Raw genomic sequence first — 26,708 nt, 5'->3', positions numbered from 1 at the left:
GATGTATAAATAAAGTGGATTGGAACCGCCAATAAACCCCAACAGAAGAAGAATCATACACGTCATCAGTTACAGCAGTTTTTAACCTGACTTTGCCGCTCGCTTGAGTGTTTGGATCAAACCATACATGAACGTACATGTTGACTCAACCTCCAGCTGCTTTTCACTGATGTCACATAGATACTTACACCCAAGAGATTGTGCGAATTGTTGTAAGATGTTGAGATGTTGACGTGTCCGAGCACGTTGAAAAAGTTTCACTTTCAAACAACTTTCATCCTTCAAAAAGGATGAAAGTTGTTTGAACACACACAAAACCCTCCCCCCACACTTCTTTGACTTCTACACTTACCTGTCCAACCGGCGAGACAGTGACAGAGACCGGACACTGGATCACAGCCGTCGGAGTGGACACAGTCACATCGCTCTGTGCAGTCCAGTCCATATGACCCCTCCTACAGTACCAACAACAACACAACAGACAGGATCTTCTTTAATAGCCATCGCTATGAACAAACTCGCGGGACACTCATGACAGACGACCACTCACAAAACACGTCTCGTAACAATATTCGCCCCTCCAGCCCGGCGAGCAGGTGCACGTGCCGTTGACGGGGTCGCACGCTGCTCCGTTGGCACACAGACACGTCTGATTACAGTTCAGTCCCCAAGAACCGCTGGAGCAGGGGATGGAGCAGTCCACGCCCTGCCAACCTGGAGACACAGAGGTGGAGACGCAGACAGAGATGGAGGCCAAGACATGGTCGGAGACAAAGATGGAGAGGGAGAAAGAGGCGAACCATCAGTCTACAGGAATGGATGGGATTCATATTAATATATTGGCTATCATGAATTCCATTGTCAGTTTGTCAGCATGAACTAAAGCCCTTCATTTAGATAAGGTACTCAATGTGGTGAATTTTCTTTGTTGAATCATTTTTGCAGCTCAAAACTCAAATTATAATATTTGTACATTTGCAGCAAAACAAAATATACAATAAAGTACTATTTTTTTAAAGCCGAGAGTGATGTCACACTGTTTTCTCTGTGTATCGTTATCCAACCTCTATTTTGATAGTCAGACTGACAGTTGCATTTGAGTCCTGTCGATAACAGTAGACCCTGTATGCTCTAATCCTAACCCTGACCTGATGCAAACGGGGATCTCACTCATCTCTCTGCTGTTCTCTAAGACGTTGAAGGCAAAGCTTCATGGTCAGACCCATGATGATCCCTGGGTGTCAGAGTCATCACATATTTGCTCGACAGAAATCAGAGTTTACAGCCTGAAGCTCAAATCTCTCGGGCCTCTGATTCTGTGCTCGGCCTCTGATGTGTCTCCACTTTAATCACCCATGTTCCCCACAAGGGTCGCTGGGACATAAATAATGTAAAGATGCTGATACGAAGTGAGTGGAAACAGCAGTGTGGTGGTTTATACGGTTGCCTCGTTTCAAGGTTTACACCCGGTTTAAATATCACCATCTCTGTGTTTTTGCTTTTCCAACCACCAGGTATAGATGAAGAGGGATGTAAAGCAGAGCTGCTGCTCATTCTGGCTGAGTGAAAAGGGGAAAGAACCTTCTCCGCAGGTGCAGGAGCCGTCAATGTGCGAGCAGGAAATCTCGTTGTGGCAGGAGCACGACGAGGAGCAGTTGGTCCCGTACAGACCTGAGGGACAGCTGATGTAGCAGTCGTCACCCTGGGACACAAACACAACATGGAGACAAATAAATAACAAGCAGTCCGCGCTGGAGTCACAAGGTCATTTCAAGGTCAGATCTCAGATTAGAATGTTCTAGTATATTGTCAAGATGATACTTGCTGTGACCGGCCATTCTGTGGTTGAGGGAATTTTACAATATACTGTACAGGGGTTATGTGAGAACACAAAGGCCTGTAAAAGCCATTCGGAACATTCTATGGAACTTATTATACCATCTCCTCATAACGTCCAAGTGAGCTCAGTTGAGAACACAAAGCCAGACATTTTCTGGAGCTCATGCCAGACTATGGCTCTACTCTGTGGCTGCAGCAGTTTTCAGGTCCTCCCACCATTTATACGGAGAATGATATTGCCTTATTAGGTATGTCTCCTATTTGGTGATATAGTATATTATTATTATCACATACAGTATGTATCTATTTTATACACATATGTACATATTACATTTTGTGTACAGCCCACACGGTCATGAAGAGGGTGAGAGGTGTCATCGGATGAGTAAATGACACTTGTTGCTCCATTTATTTTTAAAGGCAAGGACGTTTTGTTTGTTTGCAGTGAGCCTCTGTCCCTCCTTGATTGAGACTTGTTCATTCTTCATATTCTTCATGGATAGAGCGCCGCCGCTGCTCAGCCATCGCTGTGACTGACAGTTTTCCCCAGCGTCTCCTTCACAGTTCATCTTTAAATTCATTATGACTCCAGCGCTGCATTAAAAATGACGGCAAGATGCAACAAACAAGCACATGTATTATGGAGGAGCGAGACAATGGTCACTGATGGATGTGTGAGTGTGAGTGTGTGTGTGTGTGTGTGTGTGTGTGTGTGTCCCACCACTGAGGAATATCATGTTACAGCTTGTCCAATCAAAAGTGGACATGGTCAGAGAAGCGCGATGGACAGATTGACATTAGATGAACAGTCTCAGCTAATGCTGCACTTTTGGGGAAAGTGAGCTCCACAAACCCTGAAGTTGAAGCATGTTGCTGCATTGATCAGGACCTTCAACATATAAATGTGCTAATTAAATGTGCTGCTTCCAACCTGCTCCTTTATTAATCTAATATTCACAAAGGCAGAGTGAGGGAGGGGGAGAGAGAGAGAGAGAGAGAGAGAGGTCTTATTAAATAGTTGGAGCATGAAAGACTTTTTTGTTAAATATAATATGTGAGACCAATAAGAAAAACCAGCAGATTATTATGTGACCTTAAATTGAATGACTGAGGCTTTGCAGTCCTGTTTTTAAGTTGAGATTTGATGATAGTGTATGACTATTTAGTTTAATTGACTTACTCCATTTTGACCATAAACGTGTGTTATGTCTATGTGGACCCTGAGTCATATACAGGGCTGCCACGCAGGTCCCAGGAAAGACCAACATAAAAATCCATTGACTTTACAGTGACTTTTTTTTTTCTTGATAAAAACCACAATGAGATTTACATTTCAACAATGTTTCTAAAGGGTTTGTGATCTACATTTTACTGGCATGGCAAATATACGAAAAACACATGGTCACTCACATGGTAGAAAATACTTCAGTGTCATAAGAAATTGTAGAAACACGTGCGTTCTTAAAGCAGTTAATACACTTCATTATTAATTTATGAATGGTCTACCGCTTTATGCTCCACATGAGGGTTCACTGGGCTGCAGGGAGCCAGACAACCATTCACTCTCACATTCACGCCTCAGACTGTGGGAGGAAACCAGAGGAAACCAGAGGAACCCAGGGAAAACTCACACACACAGAGAGAACATGCAACAGTGTTAGCCACTACATCACCATGTGGTGTGGCCCTCAATTATTATTATTTATTACTATTATTACAATTATTAATCGCATTATTGTTCAGTTACCTGTTTGAAAAGGCTGTTAAACAGCAAGGTACAGCAATGACTATGTTCTTAAGATGGCTTACACTGAAGCTGATGTCGAAGTGATCCTTTTCATAAGTGACTAAAATCTCGTTTGTTTGTTTTTTTGTAAATAATTATAATAAATATATTTTTAGACACTTGTCAGCCCACAAGAATTAATTTACAGTTTGTGATGATAAACTCAGTATGTTGACTACAGCAGTAATTATAGAAATGATCAAATATTTTTCACAGAGTGGAAGCTGAGGACACTGTCACTTTGTCATAACAAACTGTAACAGACATAGTGGCGGTTTCCATAGTAACCATCTCTTCCTCTACAGTATATCTCAAAGTGAAACAGTGACACACAAGCAGATTTCAAACCTCGGCTCAGATGTTTTAATGACAAAGGAGATCACTTGATCTACATGGAGCTGAAAAGTTATTTATGTTGTGTTTATCAATAACCTCATACATCGCCTACCTCAGCTTTAATTTTTTATAAAAAAATATGCTGACCATTATATGATAACACATGCACACACACACACACACACACACAGTGCTGACATTGGCTGACCTATATTAGAGCTCTGCACCTGCAGTTTGCACTTTGATCACGTGATCTAAACGTGCCGAGTCAACAGCAGCTGACGAGTCGATACTAGTGGACGAGTCAGCAGGTTCTGCTGCTGCAACAATGCCACCACATGTTATTACCATCACATGTGAGCAGGATAGGAAGCTTCAACTCTTCTTCATCACGCAGACATTCTGCAGATATTTGACTTCATGCTGTGCATTTGACTTCAAGTTCAAGCCTGATTAACTGCTCTTCTTCCTGAGATACTGATGAGAGGGGGATGGGAGGAAGGACGACCTGACAACACGACTGCTAACGGTTCTTTTTTTTCTGAGAACTTTATATTTAACATAACACACATCCCATAAAAATAAACATTTCAGTTGCTTGAAATGTCACATAGGCGCCTGTAAACAACCTCATAATATCAAAAGATGCTACTATGGATTTATGATGACTTATACTATGCTAATGTCTATCCAATCAGGCACCTTATGATCCTTTCAATGTGTCACCCTCACCTGATGTGATTTACTATTCAGACATATCAATTCATGGGGATGGGCCTGTGTTTCTCTGGTCTCTCCTCACTTATTGGATCACATATATATGATCTCAATCTAGAAGTGTCCTCCTCATCATCTCCTTCCTCAGAAACATAGATTGACCAATGTCAACGTACTCCTTCGCAGCTCACTTTTAACCGGAAACAAGGTAAATACGCAGAGGCCATGTCATGATACCTTTAAATCAGAGAGCTCAGCAACATTTGTGACTGTGGGCTTTTCTGAACTCACAATAAATCCCGGCGCGCACACACAGGCTCCGGTGGTGCCGTCACAGTCGGCTCCGTTGGCACAGGCACAGAGTTCCCTGCAGCCAATGCCGTAGTAACCTGCCGGACAGGTATCGTTGCAGTAGAGGCCCGTCCATCCTGCGATGCATGTGCACTCCCCCGACAGAGGGTGACAGCTGAGAGGGAGAAAGGACATGAAAGACACATATGCACAGAACACCGTTTGCCTTGGTGGGCTTTACAATCAGTTCATCCTCTGTGTGTTAGAGCCTAAGGTAAGGTAAGGAACTCACACCACAAAAAAAAAACTGAAAATGTGTATCACATAACCATCCAGGTACACTGGGCATACACCTGACTGTGTAAACAGGAAGTTTATTTCTTCAGTTTTAGATAGTGCTATTAATGAGGAACAATAAAAGAATCTTGGTGAAAATGGATGGGAGCCAATGACGATGAAGCTTTTCACTCACAGCTGATAGTCGGGTTGGAGCTGATAAGAACCAGGTCAGATAGTGAATGTGGGTAACTGCTTAATTATTTTCAAATGTATACATTTCTGCCCAACCGGACAAAAAAATCTATTTTTATTTTCAAACTAAAATGGAGCCTCTGCAATTTTAAATGTCTCCTTTTTCGGCGCTCACAAACACAGGGGTGGTGAGGCCTTGGCATATCTGGAGCAGAAATTATGCATTTTGTAAAAAAATAAATAGTCATGTGGATGTAGCCTCAGACTTTCCCCCCTCAATTTTCTTCTGTTCACACTGTGCTGCAAAGACCATCCACAGCTCAATGTGTGTGTTTGTGTTTTGTGCCACAACCTGCATGTGCATGTCTGGAAGAGAGAGAGCGAGTGTGTGTGTGTGTCAGTACCTGAGTGTGTGTGCAGCTGTACAGGGACAGTGTTTATCACACATAAGTCCATACAGTCCACTGGGGCAGAACCGGTCCTGGCAGCTCGGACCTTTGAAGCCCTCGTTACACAGACATGCCCCGTTGATGTGGTAACACTTTGCACCGTTCTGACAGTCACACTTGTGGGCGCACTGTGGCCCATAGGTGCCGACCGGACACTCATCCTGACACCTGAAGCAGTAACGATGGAGAAGTGAGAGGAGGTCATCTCAGGTGTGTTGGATAAATATCGTTTAATGAAACAGAGAAGCTGCAGTCTTCAAATTTAGACACAGAATAAAACATCAACGTCTTAAAAGTCGTTTATCAGAAAAAAAAAAATGAATGAAAAGAACCAGTGACACTGCTGCTGCAGCATCACAACACAGATGTTCCCCAGTGCATGTAATTTCCTCACACACACACACACTGTGACATCACGCACACCGACGCCATCATGAGGTCAACCACATTATACTCAGACCCGAGTGGAGCTTTAAGGTCACAGAGCGGTGATGTGGATAATAATGAGCAGGTCTCTGCATCATTCTCTACACGTAGTATGTTTATTAAGAAACAGACAAATCAGTCAATGAAAACGTCTTTGCTGGGACTTATGTTCAGTGTCACTTCCTCCGCACTCGTATAATTCCATTAGAGCGTGGACGAGTGGGAGAGAACTCAATCCATGTCGGCTAATTCATCTGTCTTGGCCCAAACAAACGGACATAATTTAGCTCAATGGAGAATAATAATGAAGAGAGGGAGACACAAAGAGGAAACGGAGGGCTGGATAAAGTTGGATAATGCCTTGTTTCCACGCAGCTCTGTCTTGTGCTTATGCTCTGTGATCTCTGATGTGTTGCAAAACTCCAAACCACACTGTTGTTCTGTGCAGAATTTGTTAATACTTGAGGATTTATTTGCCATTTGTACACAAACAGTTAAAGTACGAACAATATACAAATCTGTAAAAGCTATAAAGTAAAACTATGTAACTATACACTTACAGACTCCAGAGTCTGATATTATCAGTTTTGTGCAAAATGCGTCTAATAAAGTCAACTCAGTTTGGCTAAAAAAGCACACTGTTTGTGTCACTTTAGTTAGGTTATTGAAAGTTTTTACTTTATATAAGTGTAAAACACTTACTTCTACTCAATCAACTGTCTTTCCTGTGGTCTTCCTGTAGTGCGGTGGTGTGTCATCTTGTCCATTATATACATTTCCTCTACGATCTGCGGCCAATGATCCTGGGTAGAGGGGTCCTCTTTTTCCCATTTCTTTGTACATTTTTTTGTTTTTAATCTGTCCTTTGATTGCATAATCTCTTCATTTAAATTACTCTTGACCTTGTGTGTTATAAAGAAACATATCATTTTTTTCACAATTTTCATAAAGTAATCTCCAAGTTTGCAGTTACGTATTTTGGAAACTCTCCAGCTGTCCACCTTTCACCACAACACGCCATGCTGTGATTACCTTGGTTTTCCACTGTTTGAATCCTTTATTGTACCTATTACATTTTTCAGCGTGCATGGAGGAAACTTCTGGACAGAAAATACCACAAGGGAGGGATTTTGCAACACAGTAGAGCTCAAGGAGGACTTGCATATGGACAAAAAAAAGCATCATTCATGTTCCTGTTTGTCAGGAATGTATTAAAAACTTAGCGTAAGAGCTTAATGTATTGTGCTAACGCACCTCTCTCCGATGTAGCCTGACGTGCACTGGCACTGACCGCTGATGTGGTCGCACAGGCCACTGTTACGACACGTGCACTCCAGAGAGCAGTTGATGCCGAAAGATCCAAATGGACACGGCTGCGCACACACCGGGCCCTGAGAAAGAGGGAAAAAAAAGGTTAAAAATGACAAAGTGACACAGCATCACACATGTGGACAGAGTGTTTAGTTTGTTCAGTGTGTGGAGTAAATGTATGTGTATTTTCTTAAGGTTTGGAAGGTCCTGCCAGTGTGTTTTGCTTTGTTGTGCTGTTCAATATAAAGTTAAGAGTTTTTGTTTGTGATTCAAAGGAAATTGACATCAAATGTGTGTAGAAGATTTAAATCCTCATCGCCAAACACAAACCACAAATCATTCCCCGTAGCTAAGCTAAATCATTTCATAGTGAGTTTAGTGAACATAGTGTGGGTCCTACCATCCAACCGGCGGGACAGGAGCACTGTCCAGTCACATGATGACACGTGCCTCCATTCTGACAGGGACAGCGCTGTTCACACAGCGAGCCATGTTTCCCTGGAGGACACATCTCCTCACAGCTGGAGGAGACGGACAGAGAGAAGGAAGAGGTGATGTCTGAGATCACTGACACAGGTGGAAGGGATGGTTCAGTATTTTGTATGAGGGAGTCGATGTGTTACATACAGGTGAAAACACTCACTGAGTTGAGACAAACAGACAAAACAACAAGGAAAAAATAAACGATTTTAGCCACTTACTATAAGGCTCACCTAATAAAATGTATATCAGTTTAAGTGTACGGCCTTTCCCAGCAGAACAGTTTGTGTCACTTTGTAAACTGCTCACAGTCTGCACCAAAGTCCATAGAGAAAAATCATGGATTTTATATCACAGCACACAGAAGTAGTTGATCCACTCGTGCTGTTTGAAATTATATTCTGTTTTACTTTAGTAACTCAAATTTACTGATAAAGGCAGCAGTAGTCCAACAATTCCTGTGTTCCTGTGAGCTAAACATTTTTTTTTTTTTCCAGGGGGAGTGTTTGGTTTACTGAATGACTAACTAAAGTTTTAACTAAAGTTAAAAATGTTTATTGCCGCAGGAAAACATATTGGAGATTGGCATCTGGGCTCCAATCTCTTCACTCTCTGCAGATGCAGTAAATTACATTACTTATGATACCAGGCAGTGATGCTGGAACAAGGTGACACATTGAATGACAGGCAGAGAGAGATGGAGGGGGAAGTAATACGGTTTAAAGAGGCCACCACATTGGAAGGATGTGGACAGGAGGCACGTGCAGCTCGAGTTGACTGCCCTAGCTCTCAGACTTTGCTATATTTTCCTGTAAAGTCTGCCAAACAGCAAGGAATTGCAGTGACCATATTCTTTAGATAGTGTCCACTTAAAGAAACTTACTATATTAAGACATTAAATGGCCATGATGTGTCATGAGAGATTAAAGAAACATGTTGAAATTGAAATTCTTGCTCCATTGATAACAAAAATGGTACAGATAGTATGTTCCCAAAATAAATTGTCCTTTTTGGGCTGTAAACACTGCTTATATTTTGCATTGGTGTTTTGATCTTTTGTCTCCACCAGTGTAATAATGTAATAATTGGCACATTCGAGACTCACAATGCTCCGGTGTATCCAGGAGCACACAGGCACTCGCCGGTCTCATGGTGGCAGGTGGCGCCATTGAGGCACTGGCACTCCAACAGGCAGTCTTTGCCATAGAAGCCGGTGTCGCAGGGCTCCTCACAGCGCCAGCCCTGGTAGCCGTCGGTGCAGACGCAGGCTCCAGTGATGGGGTTACATTTGGCGCCATTGCGGCACTGACAGCGGTTGGTGCAGTGAGGGCCCCAGAAGTCGCTCTCACATTCTGGACACAGGGAAAAGCATGCGAGTCAATGTGTGATTTAAAGCTGTGTTATCACCTGTTATCACCTGAGAAACGAGAGAATGGTGAGGTGATGTCACAGTTGTACTCCTCCATCCACCAGTTATATGGGTACAGTTCATGCTTGTCCACAGTATTTAAATAATGTTAGAATGTGTTTGTGAGGTTTTTTTTTTTTAGCAACATGTTGCTGAAACTAGATTGGACCAACTGAAGCAACCCTGGATCATAATACTGCCCCCATGGGCTTGTATGGTTGGCATTAAGTGAAATATATATGTGGGTATGTGACTTTGGGTCCATCTGAATGTTAGTATTTCTTAATAAAACAAAACGCACAAGGGAGGAGGCCACAGTGACCTGTGACCCCCAACATCATATGTGTGTTTATGGAGACGACCACAGCTACCATTGAACATTCATATCACAAACATACACACAGATTTGTGTGATTTGAGGCTCAGAGGCCCAGGGAGATGAAACCATCAATATCGCGGCAACTCCCTTTTCCACAGCTATTACTGATCAATCAGCGGCAAGGATTCAAATCTGCCATATTGTTAAGTCTCTTAAATAGCAAATAGCATTTATCATACTGAGGGGCAGAAGTGGCAATTCTGAAATCACAACGGTCAAAGATTCTGAGGTGCTGTGGGTCCTGATGTCAGTGAAAGGGTGATTATCATTATCATACGTGAACAGCAAACTCCGGATAACGTCTGGACTTAAATATCTGGACATTACATAATCCCAGAGTTTGTGGTCGGTGTGAAACGTGCAGCTGACTGTGCTGTGCACTCCCGTCACCTGAAATGTGCAGAAGCCACACAGGCACAAACACAGCCGAGGAGGGAGACTATGAACCCTCCCGTTAATCAAAACTCTGATTAACACAGACCTCTTTGTCTACCTGACATTTCTTCCTCATTGCTGACCCTGCACATGCTGTATGGTCAACTATAATCACAGAAATATTACTCAAGAAATATTTCAATCACATGCTCCGTAAATAATACTGTGACATTAAAAGCTTCAGTGGGTTTTCTTATTACGGCGAGAGAGAGAGAGAGAGGAAAATGGTCACAGTGGTCTTGCACGGAGATGGCGGCGAATGAAGATAGATTTGAATAAAATGATTAAATCGAACACTTCCTTTACTCGTTCTTTAACCTACTGAGCTTCTCTTGACGTGGACAGTAAGTGTACAGTCTTCACCTCGTTTCCTTATATCCGTCCTGCTGTAACGACAGACAGAACAAAACATTTCTGGAGGCCGACTGGAGGAGTGAATGGGAGGCAGCCAAGAGGAGGGTGTGATGTCGCTTTTAAACCCAGCCCGAGCGCAGTGATCCAGAAGAGACACAGCTAACACAAAGCAGTTTATTTTAAACGTCCCACTCATTTTTCCCGATGAGACAAAAACACGTCAAAGTACAGCCTGCTGAGGTGACATGCGGCGTGATGGATGCGGGATGCCACGTTGGTCAGGTTGTCATGCTGACACAGCGAGAAAATTCCCCGAATTAGCATTATGATAACATAACAATGTGAAATTAGAATAAACAAATGGATTATTACGGTTTCTGTAGTTGTCTGACAGCATATACAGTACTAATGGATGATTGTGGGGTTGGTTTTCTATCACGTTTCCCATCTTTTGTACACATACATGGTTAATTACTGCTACAAGAATAAAAGAAGGACATTTAATGTTCATTTTTGAACTTTCCGAATTTCAGAACTTTGGGCTGAGCTTCACCCCACACACCCAGAGGCCGAGTGCTGACAGTTTTCACAATTCAAAGAGGCACACAGCCACATGGCCGACAACCAGAAGTTAGTGAGCAGGTCAAAGGTAAATGGCAAAGAATGTGCAGCCAAAATCCACTGTTCCATCACAGACAATGAGTGCCTGTGTTTTGGGGAAAGGTTTTGACCCAAGGGCTGATGGAAGGATGGTATATTCTGTAGCTTTTCTGACAGTGACATTTCTGATGGTGCGTTCACATCAAATGCCACACGGTTTTTTCAGCACTTTCAGATTAAATAAAGTTAATGCAAAGAGGCAGGAAAACAAAAAGGTTAGTTTCAGACACTTCAATTGAAATATTACAAAACTATAAAAGTGATGTAATGTTGTGAAAGCCAATCAGCACAGAGGTTCTCCTCTCTTGGTGTTGCTGTTGCTGTTTCTGTGTGTTCGCGTGGCACAACGCAGATGCGAGTAGATCTGGATTTTGCGCCAATTGTGCAAACGACGCCACAACCGCTTGTACGCTCGAGTTGAGAAGTTTCAACTTTGGCGACACGATGACCAATCAGCGTTGAGATTCTCCGCATGATGTCACATACTCGCCAGACAGCCTCACTCCGCTCAAAATGGAGGAGAAACTTATTTTTTTCTGTGTGTGGACACCAGGAGCTCTACGACACAAGTTGCTATACGTACCGGGACAAAAACAAAAAGGAGAGCGTGTGGCAAAAGGTCAGTGGAGAAGTCGAGGGATCAAGGGGCACCTTGAAGAAAGTGGGTGCCGCTGACAATTGACACATTGGAGGTGGCAGCGAATTCAGAGGAGGTGGAGAAAGGAGCATTTCTTTTCACACATGGACGCCGTCTCACAGATACATTGTTGCCGTTTCTCATATGTTGTGTGGTGGACAGAGCCGTGAGCATGCATCACACTTTCTCCCTCTCAATCACTCTTTAATTTACTTGTCTCCTTCCGTGTCTCCTTTTGTTCTCTCCCTTGTCTCTCGCTCTCTTTCTCTATCTCTTCTCGCTCCTCGTCCTCGTCTCTTTATTTTTCTTAACTAGTGAGTCAAATCCTTTATCCTCTCACAGCCTCAATTATTCAGCAGCAAAGAGTCCAAATCGAGTGACTAATGACTTTGATCAGGAGCAGCTCACTGGCAGTGAGCAGAACTTTTTGCACTAAATTAACGGCAGAGCAATAAACTGTGGCAGAAGAGCTCCTGACTGTCTGTAGTTGAGTCTCTCTTTAAAAGTTAAATTTGAAATAATGCAGAAGGTTTGGTTTCTGGTGGAGGGAGCCTCTTATTTCATAATGGTTTGGTGTATATATATATATATATATATATATATATATATATATACACATACATATATATACACATATATGTGTGTGTGTGTATGTATATATATATATATATATATATATATACATACATATATACACATACATACATACACATATATATGTGTATGTATGTATGTGTATATATGTATGTATATATATATATATATACATACATATATATATATATACACATATATGTGTGTGTGTGTATGTATATATATATATATATATATATATATACATACATATATATATACATACATACATACACATATATATGTGTATGTATATATATATATACACACACACACACACACATATATACACATATATATGTGTGTGTGTGTATATATATATATGTATGTATACACACACACAAACTTATTTTTATTATCTATTTAGGACATTTTCTGGTATAAACGCTCAGTCAGGACCAGTGGGTCTCACTTGGAACGAGGCTGGACAGCAACTGGTTAAGGTAAAGGTTAGAGACAAGATAAATGAATAGAAGTCAATTCAGTGTCCTAAAAAGAATAGCTGTGCAAACATGCGTGTGCACGTGCGTACACGTGTGTGTGTGTGTGTGTGTGTGTGTGTGTATGTTCTGATAAACACTGAGCTGGAACTATAAAACTCAGTCAAGCTGCAGATTCTGCTCATGATTCACATCCTCATTTCACACATTGTTACAAACAGAAGTATTGACAATAACCACTTTCAAAAAAAAAATCTCATTACCGCTACTCGCCGCTGATGATGTTGTATATTTCTATTATTTTGCAGCTGCTTCATTGCCTTTAACTTATTAGAGCGGAGCAGCTAGAAGTCGCCAAGGCAGCACAATGATGCTGTAACATACTGTGATAGAGGAGCATTAAAAAAACATCAGAGACAAAGAAACTTTGCTACGGTGTTAGAGGAACACGATGAGATTATGGCACGCATATGAACATTTCCTGTTTTACGACACACACACACACACGCACCATTTGCATGGCTGATTTATATTATCATAAAATCAAAAGCTACTACTTAAAATCTACTTAAAATGCTGGGTGTGTGTCTTGTCTCCACTTGTTTGTAACAAAATCTTAAGGTTTTATGACACAAGCAAATGCTATGCTTGTGTGGAAGTGGCTGAAACCTGGTTTCTCTTCAATTGTCTACCAGGGGGTGACTCCAGTGGTTTGGATTTAAGTTTATAAGAAAATGATCTTAGTTCTCACCAAATTTGTAATTTCTGAGAAGTTAATGGTATCAGTGTCGTTTCAGCTTCTGTTCTAACATCAGAATGATGTCCATTTGTGAATTTGAGTCAAATCGACAATAAAGCAGGGGATGCTTCCCTTCAAACCTGAAACTGGAAGTAAGACTACATCCACAAGACTCAGTTTTCATTTGAAAACGCAAACATTCTGCTTCAGATGCACCCGTCGTTTAACCTACCCGAGCATTTTAGAGCCCTGAAAACAGTTTTGAAAAGTTTGAAAATGCTGCTGTCTCCCTTTTTGTTTGAGAAGCCCAGGGCTGCAGTTTTGTCTGGAGAGGCAGAAACAAATAACATCCTGATTGGTTTTTCTCGCCAATAACTGAACAAACAGCTGTGAACAAAAATGCCATATTAGTCAGTTGCATGAATGTAGCTAAATGTGAAAAGCTTTTACACCTTATCGGGGAGTTGTGACTGATATGAGCCACATAAGGAAGCGACTGTGGATAACTGTGTTATCGGTTCTAAACATTTCTTTTTCCCACCCGTCCAATGTAGCTCTAAAACTGTGGCCAACAAAGTTCCCACGCTTGATCTGTTTTAGGGGCTCCAAAACTCTGGGGCAGTGTGGACGCCGGGGTGCAACCGTAGCAATAGTGATGTATTTTGAAATAAAAATGTGGGATGTAGCATGAGAGAGGAGGAAAAACATGGAGAATAATGATCAAATCTGCTGGGGTTGAAAAAACACAAAAACCTCTTAAGCATTAAATTAATATTAAAACATGTGACCAACCGCTGACATCAGCACGAAGTGTTGTTCATTAATCAAAGCTGCTTGTGTTTAACAGTCAGTTCGGTGACAGTGATGAGTGTGTGACTAACTGTCTGAAGTGTTGGTTCACAAACAGAGGAAATAAATTAGCTGCAGCTCCAAACTGTGTGTTGATTTCCAGCTCAATCAGATTTACAGATGTGGATGAAGAAGTGTTTTGTCTGAACACGGTGCAGATACCACTTTCGGTGTTTTGAGACATGAACTTGGGGCAAATGTCTAGAAAATTAGTTCTAGATAGTTTGCTGTTCAAATTCATAAGGTCTGTATTTATAAAGCACTTTTCTAGTCGTGATGACCACTAAAGGATGCTTTACAGTTACAGTTTTGTACACTTTCATAAAGCACATCTATGTGCAGCCTATCATTCATCTCCTATACTCATTCATACGCTGCCAACATAGCCGTCAGGACCAACTTGACCAAGGACACATCAGCAGAGCCGGGAACCGAACACACAACCTTTTGAGTTTAAACACAACTCACTCTACCCCCACAACACAGCAGGGGATTGTCTGGGCCAGATGCCTTCATTTACGCTATGAGGTTTTCCTGCTGTGCTCTCACGTTCACATTATCCTAAAATTGGACTAGGGAGCTGAAAGGAAAAGTTCCGGAGAATGTCTAGAGTGCCGTTTGCAAAACATTTGTGTTCTCACATACGGCACCTCCGGGTGATTTCAGGAACACGTCCACACTTCAGAGCTGCAAAGAGACCTAACTAATCAATTCGCAAACTCAGATTGAGACGGACTTGGACACATCAGCTCTAAAGTGATGAGGAAATTAACGGCGCTGCCAGTGAGAGAGTGATCGACGAGCAGCCTGATTGGACAGGAGCGACAAGAAGCAACCTGCCAATAAGTGGAGCTGAGGGACGGGCGGTCGAAAAACAGAGCAGCAGCCACACTTTAACTTTTTTGTTCTTGGCACTTCCTTAAAAAACTACTTTAATTATTCGAACCACTTCTTTAAAAACAAGTTCCAACTAATGGCTTTATTAATGCTTAATAAATTATTGAATAATGCATGACGGATCAACTTTTGTGGGAAAAGTATAAGTATCAGTGTGATTCCTCACACGCACCAACTGACCACACACTGTACCTGCTCTTCACATTTTGTGTATCAAAGTGAGTTTTTCTTATCATTAAAATCTCATTATATCAAATCATTTGGATCAGATTTCTGTTTTGATGAAGAATCCAGAGAATCTGGAGCAAAACAACACATCATTTATAACCACAGACGTGTGAAACAAAAGAAGCCCGGAGAATAATGAGGTGCATTCTACATTGATGCCTACAAACTTTTATTTAAACTACACACACTGAGCCTTTACAGTCCTGCATATGTAATGTCACTGAGAAGGAGGATAAACCTCACAGCTTGGCAACCCAAACATTATTTTTAATACTAATAGCTGTTCTTTAGAGTTTCAATATAACTAATTGATTAACAGTTCATAGTTAAAACCAACGTGGCTTTTACATTATTCATCTTTTGAAAGGAAAACATGACAAATACAAATCTACGCACACACTCGTACACACAGACAAACGGTTTTCGTGACTTTGACGACACCATCGTGGTCTCTGGTGTTTTGCATTGCCTGCTGCGCTGGGTTAACTTTATCTATTATTAAAAACATTTCATTTAAATTTATTCCAAACAAATGGCTGCCGTTGCTTCCACGCAAACAGAGACAATAAGTTCTGATGCAGCAGAATATAGCCGAGTCATTATCATGCGGTAAAACAATACAGTTATATTTCCATGAGAAAAAAACCTGCTCATTATTCCTTTAAATCACAGAAACTCACACTCAAACTATGCACTTCTTTCAGATTCCCTAGCTTCCATGTTTTATACCACTTTATTCACGGCCACAACGCCGGTGTGAGCAAAACTGTTTCCATCAGCGCGGCCTCAGACAGCGGCGAGCACGGCTCTGACAAACAACTGAGCAATCCAGAAGAAGAAAAACAGTCGCTGTTTGTTTTTAACCTCCAACACAAGGCGATGAAAGTCGCAGATAGCAAAGGACACTATGTGTGTATGAGTATGGTTGTGTGTGTGACGTACACACACCCAACACAACACAAAAACACACATGTTTAATTCAGATACATTGATTTCCTATTTGCAATTAATTATTCTAATTAGTGGCAGCATATTTCAGGCTGTCAGGGTCAATGAGGTGTGTGTGTGTGTGTGTGTGGGGGGGGGGGGTAGTGCAGACGAGATGGATGACATAGTTTCAAGTGTCAATTTACTCTGACATACTCTTTGCTCTGTGGCTGTGTGTGTGTGTGTGATTCCTATCTTAGTGACGCCATCTCCGTGTCCAGATAAAACGACAGGAGAATCCACACTGAGTAATCGATGTAAAAGTCAGTGAATCAGACTTTTCACGCGTGTATTCGTCTGAATAATGTCCATCAGCAAAGATCTCTGTTCATGCAAAATAAACAAGATGGTGTTGGACAAAACGTTTAAGTGGAAGCTCAAAGAGAGAATTCACAAACCAATGCATGACATCACAAAAACTATATCGATGTTTGCATCCTAATACTGTGAACGAGACGGTGTACATGGTAACATCATTCTACTTTACCAAACCTTAGCATGGCAGCATTTATAGTGCCTTCAGATTCTTTTCTCATGTCCTATTCATGACATCATAAGTGGAATGATTCTCAGAGCTCCACCTGCTCCGTCTACGTTTTATATCGGTCTTCATTACTTGCTTTATTTATTTATTGAGTTTAAAAGGTCAAAAGCAAGGCAAATTTATTTGTAAAACACATTTCATCCCAAATAATAAACCCTTTTTATTGTGGAATTTAGTGGTTACAAGACAGGTGAGGGTAAGTGCAACGATTGTAAACATTGTACAGTTTTTTGAGAGGAGCGGTAAGAAACAATAACATGGGCAGAAAACAGGCCAAGACGATATAGAGGTGTAAAATAATATAATAAATAATAAAATCTGGCTTCTATGGGTGCACAGCTTTGATGCATGGACGGTAATATATGGAGAGGGAGGAAGGGTGGAAGGACAAACAATAAAATAAATAATATTGATGTCATAAAAAGGTAAGAGGGTGTAAGGATAAAGACTATGCAGTGTATGTGTGTGTGCACAAAATTTATGTTTCACTTTGTTGGCACCTTGTTGTCTCAGTTTTTTTTGGAGTGCTGTGTGTCCTGGAAGACAGTACTTCCACATAAAGACACAGTGAAGTGTCATCATATCCTATAAGACCTGAATGTGCTCTCGTTCAGCCCATAGAGCCTCAAGAGCAGACTGGCTTCAGGGGATCGTTTAGGAATCAACGGACCGACCTTCCGTCTCCCCCTGCCTCCCTGCATCACAAGCTCCTTTGAGAAAGGTCAAAATGGCTTGAAGTGCAAAATAACTGAGGAAGAAATGGATGAGCATTTAAAGAGAGTGGGGAGGCTGCGATTTTGCCGCTCTCCTTGGAGCAAATGTAAAGTGGAGGAAGCCGGCAAATGAATAATTCCAGGCCATTTTCAAAGTCAAAGCGAAGTCAGTCGTGTGGGGAGAAAAAGCAGCTATTGTGCAGGTGAAAGGCAGTGAGCAATAAACAAGTTAGTCTGGAAATTAATCAGAGTGCACGTGGGGGAGAGAGACTGAAAGAGAGAGAGGGGTGTGTGGTGATTAATGGCTCATCTGTGGTGAAGTTCATCCAGCGTGGGTTCACATGGCATTAGAAGGAAAGTGGGAAATCGGAAAGTGCAGGAGGTGAGGTAATGTCCATTTCCTCGTACCGTCCATTATACATTCTGCTGTTACTTCCCTGTTATGAAACATAGTGCCTTCAAATAGCATAATGCTTACACTTTACGAGAAGAGTCCAGGTGAACGGCCCCCTAATGTCGTATTCACAACACTGTAAGTGGAAAGTTTCTGAAAATGCTGAGTTCACGAGTTGTGATGCAAATGTTCACATTTTCTACTGGACTTTTTTCTTCTTCTTCAGACCCTGAATTACGTTAATATTGCCTGAAGATCTCTGCTGTTGCAGAGCAAATGTGTTCTTATGACTTTTCTACTCAAAATGCACGGATGTCGTGTGTAAATATTAGTTTAGCTGTCTGATATAGGGCATAAAACCCACTACCTTGGTTTAAGCAGATGGAATTAGGCATCAAATAATTGGTTTCTGTCATTTTACGTTAGAAATCTGCATCTCATTACCACTGCTCAAGTCCAAGATCACTGCTGCGTTGACTCGTTGAGTAAGAGGAGACAAATCAGCTGTCTTTGTTTATAGGCAATGGTTTGAACAGTCATGTTATTATTTCCTAGAAGTACAATTCATTATTTTTACACACACACAAATAAGTGATTGTAAATTTGACCTCATGCATTTAACCCGTCCTTTTTACACACCACTCGTGAACACACACAAGTAGTGCAGAGCAGTGAGCAGCACTTTTCTGCACCAGGGGAAACATTGGGGTTTGGGTGCCTGGGTCCCAGGATTTGAACCAGTGACCCTCAGGTTACAATTTCTTGTTCTTCTTTCTTTGTTGCATGTTGGCTGACAAGTGTGGATCACAATCCATCTTCATCATGCCCGAGATGCATTTACACCAGAGCTGTTACATTATTATAATCTGATAAGTCAAAAATACATTGTAATGTCACTTTGTTTTCTGGAATGTGCTATTTTGAGGTCCTAATACAAATGAGCAGCCAGATTACTACAAACACACACACACACACGCACAAACACACAGAGACTAATGAAACAAACCGTAGAAAACGCTGACGGATCATGTTTCTGAATTGCCGCGCCTCGTCACAGCTCCAAACACTCGATCAACTTGCAGCGCCGTGGTGAAACTTGATTAAAAAGTTTGTTGTTATATTAATTTAGTCCAAACACATGGGGCATGCTGATGCTGCTGCAGCCACTAATTGGACCTGGCAGTGTCCACTTTCTGTCTATGTGTGTGTGTGTGTATTGAAGCTGTGTTTGTGATGAGCAGGTTAATCAATATCTGACCATGTGTATTATCGCTCAAGTGTCAGAATGAAAACAAACACATACCAGTTGTGTTTCCTATGTTGAGCCTCTTTCATGTCTGTGAGACATCTCTGGTATTCCTTCTCTTACATGCACGCACACACACGTTGGTAATGGACGGCACTCTTTGTTTTCTCCTGAAAGGTTCAGAGCAGGATTTGAGCCCAGAGGACCGACAGGCTAATAGCAGCTGACCCCACCCCCTCCGATGGGGACAACAGGTATTAGCTGCCTAATGAGCTTGATGCTAATGAAGAGCAGCAGGAGTTCGTTGCCTTGCAGAGCTCAGGTGATTTGGACTCGTGTCCACGGTACTGAGTAGATGATGTGGTGGAGGAGCGGTGGGCTCACAGTTCAGAAGGACAAGGGTAATCATGAATGACGAACAAAGTACAAGAAGAGTGAGATACAAACAGCTGCCACTCAGCAATGGTTTTAAAACTATATATTAGACTTCCGTCGTGTTTATTCTGGCCACATTACTTCAGGTTTAATGGACAATAATAAACTTTGCTCTAGCCTAAAGTACGTACTGTAGAAGCCCAGAGTCCACAGAGTTCAAATGTGTAATTAAATGTCACCATATCAGCAGCCAAAGCAACAATATCCACTTCAAACACCAACGTACAGTAAATCTTTTCTGTCGTGAGCCAAGGAGGAGGAGCTTAGCCACAGGTCATTTGCATCTTAGCTTAGTAGCCAAGCTGTGCTGTCATGCGGCGAAAACAGTGACAACCTTCAGAGCAGCAACATCTTTACACCCGAGACAGAAATTGTGTAGTTGTAAGATGTAAGAGATTCACTCTTCAAGCGTCATCAGCTTTACACACATGACGAAAAGCAGCAGATTCCTTCACTTTGGCACCTCACAAATAAATGCTTTTCTTATCAACTCTATAACTCTGTAAGCTGAGTAATTACAGCAACATGAAGACGACAATGAGGAATCTAAGGCGCAAATAAGTAAACAACACCAACAGCAGCGACAGCACTATGAGTTATTACAATGCAGATGATTGCTGTCTCCTGTCTGTGTTAGTACCTGTTGCTTTTGGGAGGACATCACCAAAAAATATATTTTGGAGGGGAAGCTCATTTCAGGTCCAGTTATTTATACATACATTCTGCAAATTAACAACTAAAACAATTTTTACATAATTGTGTAAAACTGAAATGCTATAATAGCATTTTTATTTACAGTGGACAAAAAAAAGGGCTATATCGCCAAGCAAAGAACACACAACAACCAGCTATTTGTTGACAAACTTCCCTCGCAAAATCCACACAGGACTGAGGCAGAAAAGGCTCAGCTGTCATGAAGGTTTCTGCAACGCTGTCAATCAAAAACTGGTTCCACCTTTCAGACAGTTCCTCCAATCATCATGCAGAAGCCCAGTATCCACGCTCACCCACTGCTCCATTGACTAAGAGAAGCTGAGCTTCTGTGGAAGTGATGCTTTTGCCACAACTGTCCAAACACCACCGAGCTCACCGCAGTGAAAAAAATCTATACAGTGTCTTACTATAGAGAAAAGTTGAAGCTGAACTTCAAGCCGTTTTAATGCAGAGGCTGCTACGGGAATAATGAAATCACATAATCTGTGATAAACAGCTGATTCTGATCTAGCTAGTGACACATTATAATTGTGTTCTAGAGCAAGTTTAGTATTGAAATGTGAATACAACACAGTACATACCTGACAACATTTTAGAGGAAGCTGAGCTTCCCTTGCCGTCTTAAGAGCAATCACCACTGACCTACACCTTTTCACTGTCATGGATGAATTTTCCATCAATACTTTTGCAAAGGACCTGATTTCTGGAGAGGGAGCATGACTAATAATATATGAAAAGATTTTTCCCCTGACAAGTTCAAACAAAGTCAAATGCATGTTCTTCATTATAATGTATAGATTATTTTGAACCAGTGTAATTACAGTAGTTTACAGTTTGCATTGTGGGTTATTATATGTTCTAGAATCACGGGTCCCAAGTCTGTTTCACATTATGTGTAATAAGGAGACCAGAGAAGACCGAGCAGAGTGTGTGTGTGTGTGTGTCAGACAGCAGTGTGGCAGAGGTCAAACTCATCTGAAGAGTGCCCCTGATGCTAACTGGCAAAAGTAGCAGCAAAGCATGTTGCCAAGTTACTTTTATGACCTGTCAACACATATAGTACAGAGTTGTTATACGATAAGATGAGTGGATTAAGTTAAGGAGAACAGAGAGAACAGGTTTAAGACTGGTTTTGGTCTGTTGTAGGTCCATTTTGGGTATGGTTTGTTTGGATTTGTGGTTCTGAATCCAGTTTAGGTCTGGTTAGGACCTTGTTTGAGATCTAGTTTGGATGGAGATGGTTCACCCAGATTTAGCTGTTTGGACCCGACCATCTATCTGGTGCTAAAACAGTGACGATAAAGACAGGGATCTTCTCTCCCCTCATAATTAACTCTGCTAATGTTTGCTGAAGGCAATGTTCCCACTTACTTCATCCAATTTCTTGTTTCATTTCAGTTTAAGTTCAAACATTACACACATTAATGTCCTGTGGACTTTTACATTCCGTGGGGATGTTGTCTCCTTGAACTCAAACACCCCTGCAGATGCGAGAGACAATAAATAACAGGTGAGTGAGCCCCAGAGTGTGATGGTGATAAAGTAATCTCCATGAAAGGCCACACAGTCAGTATGCTGTTCCCGAGGGCTTTCAGACTCTACAGCAGCCGATCAGCTCATACCGGAGCTTAACTTGGTGACTTTGTTCCCTCTTGTCTCCCACAGGAAGGACGACCTTTATCCCATTCAGCTCTGTACAGTCATTGGGGGGGTGAAAACTCATCTCCTCAAGAAACAAGTCACGTTCGTCTCTGCTGTACCTTTCCCTCACCCCAAAAAACCTCACACCTCCTTCATCTCTGCTCAAAAAGACTCTAATCTCCTCTTGTCATTTTCTCTTATCAAGTTGTTTTACAAGTCACAAACTAACAAAGTGATGGAAGTCACCATGTTCAGTGAGCAAACATTTCTGTCTTTACACTGGGATCTGTGGGGATTTTTCTCAAGAATAAGCAAGGGAGTGCTGAGCTTCGGTATAAAGTTCAAACAAACAAAAAGCTGTCCTGTCCTGTCCTCTCCTTCCCATCTTGGGCCCTATCCACATGAAAAGAGAGTGAAAAGTTTTCCGTAAACACGGCACAATTTCAGGAAATGTCTTCGTCCACACAAATGGCCAAAAACGACTCTAGTACAACGCTGTAGTACATATGCCAGGCCTGTACGTGGTGCTGTAACGTTGCTACACCAAAGACAGAGAAGAAGACGTTGAGTGCATTAAGCTTGCACATGAGCCTGCACAAAAAGAACACACCAAATGATCTGCAAACACAAGAGGAAGACCGCAACAATGATGACGGAGATTGCGACAGCGAATGCCAGAGCAAGAGAGAGCTGGGACTGTAACAATCGTTTTTCCGAAGTAGCGTTTTGGTTGTAGGGTAGGGTGGTGTTTTGAGATTTTTCCCACTCTGTTTCAGTGCTCCCAAAACTTCAGGCGGTTTGTTTTTGTGGGTGGAGCTATAAATCAACAACCTGAAGGCTTTATTTTACATTCCCCACACGCCCAGAGATAATTGAAACTTTTTTTCTGTACCATTAAACCAGCACAAGAAAATGTTGAAAGACTCTCGCTGAAAGATTTACTAACGTACACCGAATCCTGTTACACTTATTAAAAGAGTTCTTTAGGATAATGTAAATCAAAGTTATCTGAGAGAGAACTTGACTTCTGCACCGCCACAAAGCGATATGCGTCTGTCCTTGCTCACCTGGAGGGAGGGGCTTAGGACCGAAAGCAAGTTAAGCTGCTTGACGCTGTTCAAACAAACAGGAGGAAACGGCATGTTTGTTTGTTGGGGTCTGTTTTCAGCTGTGGATTGATCCATGTTTATTGCTGTAATGAGCATGTGGGGCAGTGGGACAGAGACAAACTACAGTGTTTGAGCGCATGTGTGTGTATGTGTGACCAAGTGTAACGGTATAGATCAATGATGTACGTGCTGATGGTTGGAAATAATGGAGGAATCATGTAACACACACACACACACACACACACACACACACACACACACACACAGTCTGGTTTCCTTGACTTCAGAGGACATTACATTGACCTACATTCATTTCCTGGAGACTAACCATAACCATAACTATTAATGTAATCATTTACGTTAGCGGGAGTTGTTTGTTTTTTTGTTCTCATGATGAAGACAAGTCCCCATAATGTGTACACATATTTAGGTCCCCACAACATGAGTAATACCGAGGACACACACACTCACACACGCAGCTAAACCTTTAAGGACTCTCACTCACTTGCATTATTTTGTAAAACCTAACTAAAGCATTAACCAACACCCAATAATGCTAACCCTAACCCTTAACCTAACAAAACACAGTATCTTCGGCTAAAAAAATTCAACCAGTTCCTCAGAAGGTCCTAAATACAAGTACATTGACACACACACACTCCTTTAACGTAACAGATTAAATTCCATTGAGTTTCATCTTGATCATTTTGTGATTGATCTTCTGTTTAACCGGCCAGCAGTTGCAGCTTGGTGTTACTGCATCACTATCACCTCACTGTTTGTTGCTAGGTAACAATTCCACACACACCTCAGTGACATGTGTAAAGTGACAGTTCAGTGCACGTTAATAGAGACAATTTGAATGGCACAATTAAACTTTGGTATAATTGTTGTTTTCGCCTCCAGTCATTCTGAAGATAAACTAACACTCAAAGCTGCAAATATCAATGATGTGTTTAGAATAAATTAATGATCAACACAACAACAACAACACCCCAACAAGAGCCTCCTCTCATGTTAGCTTCCGGTTCATTTTACAAAATAATTTAGATTTTATTATTGACTTTATGGCCCATTCTAACACAAAAGATCTGCTTGCCTTTCAAAAGTATGTTGACATTTCAGCGATGACCGGGTTTTTTTCCGGTTAGGGCACTGTCTCAGTATAACAACCTCCGTGAAGAGACGCGTCTGGAGAGCTCCAGGGTGCTTTTTCAAGACTTGGCATTTGAATGCAGCTTCATAACTGAATGCTTTTATTGTAAGGGCTTCCTTGACATTGATTTTACAAATCCTTATTTCATTTGATTTGATTTTTTTGTCATATTTCTGTAACCTGATACACCGATTGCTTTTTTTCTTGCCTTTTAGAAAAGGGGGCAGCTGTGAATCAGTGAGTCGTCTAATTTGTGTGATTAGTGATTATATTTCTATTTACTTTTTTATTTATCTATTTTAATTCTGTGGCTCATTATTATAATAAATTATCAGTCTATTCTAATTATTTAACTCTGGTGTTTGGTCTGCCTCTATTTTTATGCGTATTAAAACTATAAAGATAAAGTTGGCTTGTTTGACACAGATTATCCTTCTGTAGGTAAATGGTATCAAAGTGGACAACAGTGGAAAAAAAAGGTCATGATGAATTAAGTCACTGAGTATTAAACCTGGCATGAAACACACACTCACACAGGGGGGGATTTTGGGCTACTTTTACTGTGCTGGATGTGTGAGCCGACTCTGATGAGTGTCAGCATGAGACAGGACGCTACACCGTGTGGTCGCACACCTCCACACACTTTAATGTTGCAAGGACACCAACATAAAAACCCCCCGTGAGAAATGTGGCTCATGAGGGAAAAGCTGCAAAAATGCCACTGCAGGCAAGTGTGTGTGTGTGTGTGTGTGTGTGTGTGTGTGTGTGTGTGTGTTCCAGTTTTTACCCCTGTGTGGGAATCTAACTCTGTTTACACACATTCGTCACATTGTGGAAGGTTTGGGTTAGGTTAAGGTTAGGGTTACACCAGGAGTAGTTATGGTAAAGGTTAGAATAAATCTCCAGGAAATGAATGAAAGTCAATGTATTGTCCTCTGCAGTAATGGAAACCAGACTGTGTGTGTATACGGCTCCATGCAAAAGTTTTAGAGCACAACAAGCTTCGTTATTTTATGTCTTTACTTTGTTTTATTTTGTTGTAATCTTACACGTGTGTTGTAAATTACATGTGTATGTAAGACCTTTTTCAGAGCAGACATTTCGACATGAAATAGAGCGACAAACGCGGGTTTTACAGGTTCCACTCCAAGTCTAAGGGCGCGAGGGCCATGCCATTGTTCAGGTTTAAGGGTAGGTTGCACTAAATACTTGACAATTCAACCGGTTTTTTAAATTTTATATTAACACTGTATTTTATGGATGTGATAGAGATATAATTACACTGTATGGTCATTATAGCATTGTAAAAACAGCAAATCTAATGGTGGCCTAAGACCTTTGCCCAGTACACTGTATACACTTGTATTTGTTACCTCTTTAGGACCTTTTCTTTTGACATAAACACCGACCTTGTCAGTAGTCATGGAGACCAAAACATGGTCCTAATGAGACAGAACCTAATTTCTGAGGAACTGGTTAAGGACCTAGATTTGAAATGTGGTTAGGTTATGGTTAGGATTAGGCATGAACTGCATATGGGTTAGAGTTAGGAATAACCAATGGAAAATGGTAATGGAAGTAAATGCAGTATCCTGCGTGAACCTGTGTGTGTTTTTGATAGTTCAGGCACAGTAGTGAGCGCACATCCGCACTGAACTTGACCTCGACAAACTGAATATGTGAAACAAATCTTTTTTTTACTTGTTTTCAAATTATTTTCTCTGCGCAACTGCAGAATAAAATTACTCATTTTAAAAGGCGGTTTTGTCTCAGAAACCTCCACTTCAGTAGAAATTAAAACTTTCTCTTAAATTTGTCTTACTGCAGTTTGAATTCGGTTTTATTCCATCTGTTCCATTTCTGATTTAATCAAGGTTTATTGCTGTACTAGTCCTGTTTTAATCCGCATTTAGTCCATTTTGTTTGCAGTTTAGTATGGGGTTTCATCCAGGTTCATTCCACTTTTATTTACGTTTTAATCGAGTGATGAGATAATTTGTAAAT

General features: G+C 41.3%; 1 protein-coding gene across 2 annotated transcripts in view; it reads right to left on the bottom strand.

Moving 5' to 3' along the window:
* The window catches only part of LOC131460083 (multiple epidermal growth factor-like domains protein 11), an 89,480-nt gene that overhangs the window by 23,486 nt on the left and 39,286 nt on the right, over positions 1–26,708 (bottom strand). For both annotated transcript variants that reach the window (XM_058630362.1, XM_058630363.1), the window contains exons 7-14: positions 9,212–9,458; positions 8,027–8,147; positions 7,570–7,706; positions 5,845–6,057; positions 4,970–5,144; positions 1,582–1,702; positions 551–714; positions 353–455 (exon numbers count right to left, since the gene is read on the bottom strand). In XM_058630362.1, the coding sequence (XP_058486345.1) occupies positions 353–455; positions 551–714; positions 1,582–1,702; positions 4,970–5,144; positions 5,845–6,057; positions 7,570–7,706; positions 8,027–8,147; positions 9,212–9,458 (1,281 nt within the window). The remainder of the gene's footprint in view (positions 1–352; positions 456–550; positions 715–1,581; positions 1,703–4,969; positions 5,145–5,844; positions 6,058–7,569; positions 7,707–8,026; positions 8,148–9,211; positions 9,459–26,708) is intronic.

This window comes from Solea solea, chromosome 5, assembly GCF_958295425.1.
Source record: "Solea solea chromosome 5, fSolSol10.1, whole genome shotgun sequence".
NCBI classification, from domain to species: domain Eukaryota; kingdom Metazoa; phylum Chordata; class Actinopteri; order Pleuronectiformes; family Soleidae; genus Solea; species Solea solea.
This window is presented reverse-complemented; position numbering and strand designations above follow the sequence as displayed.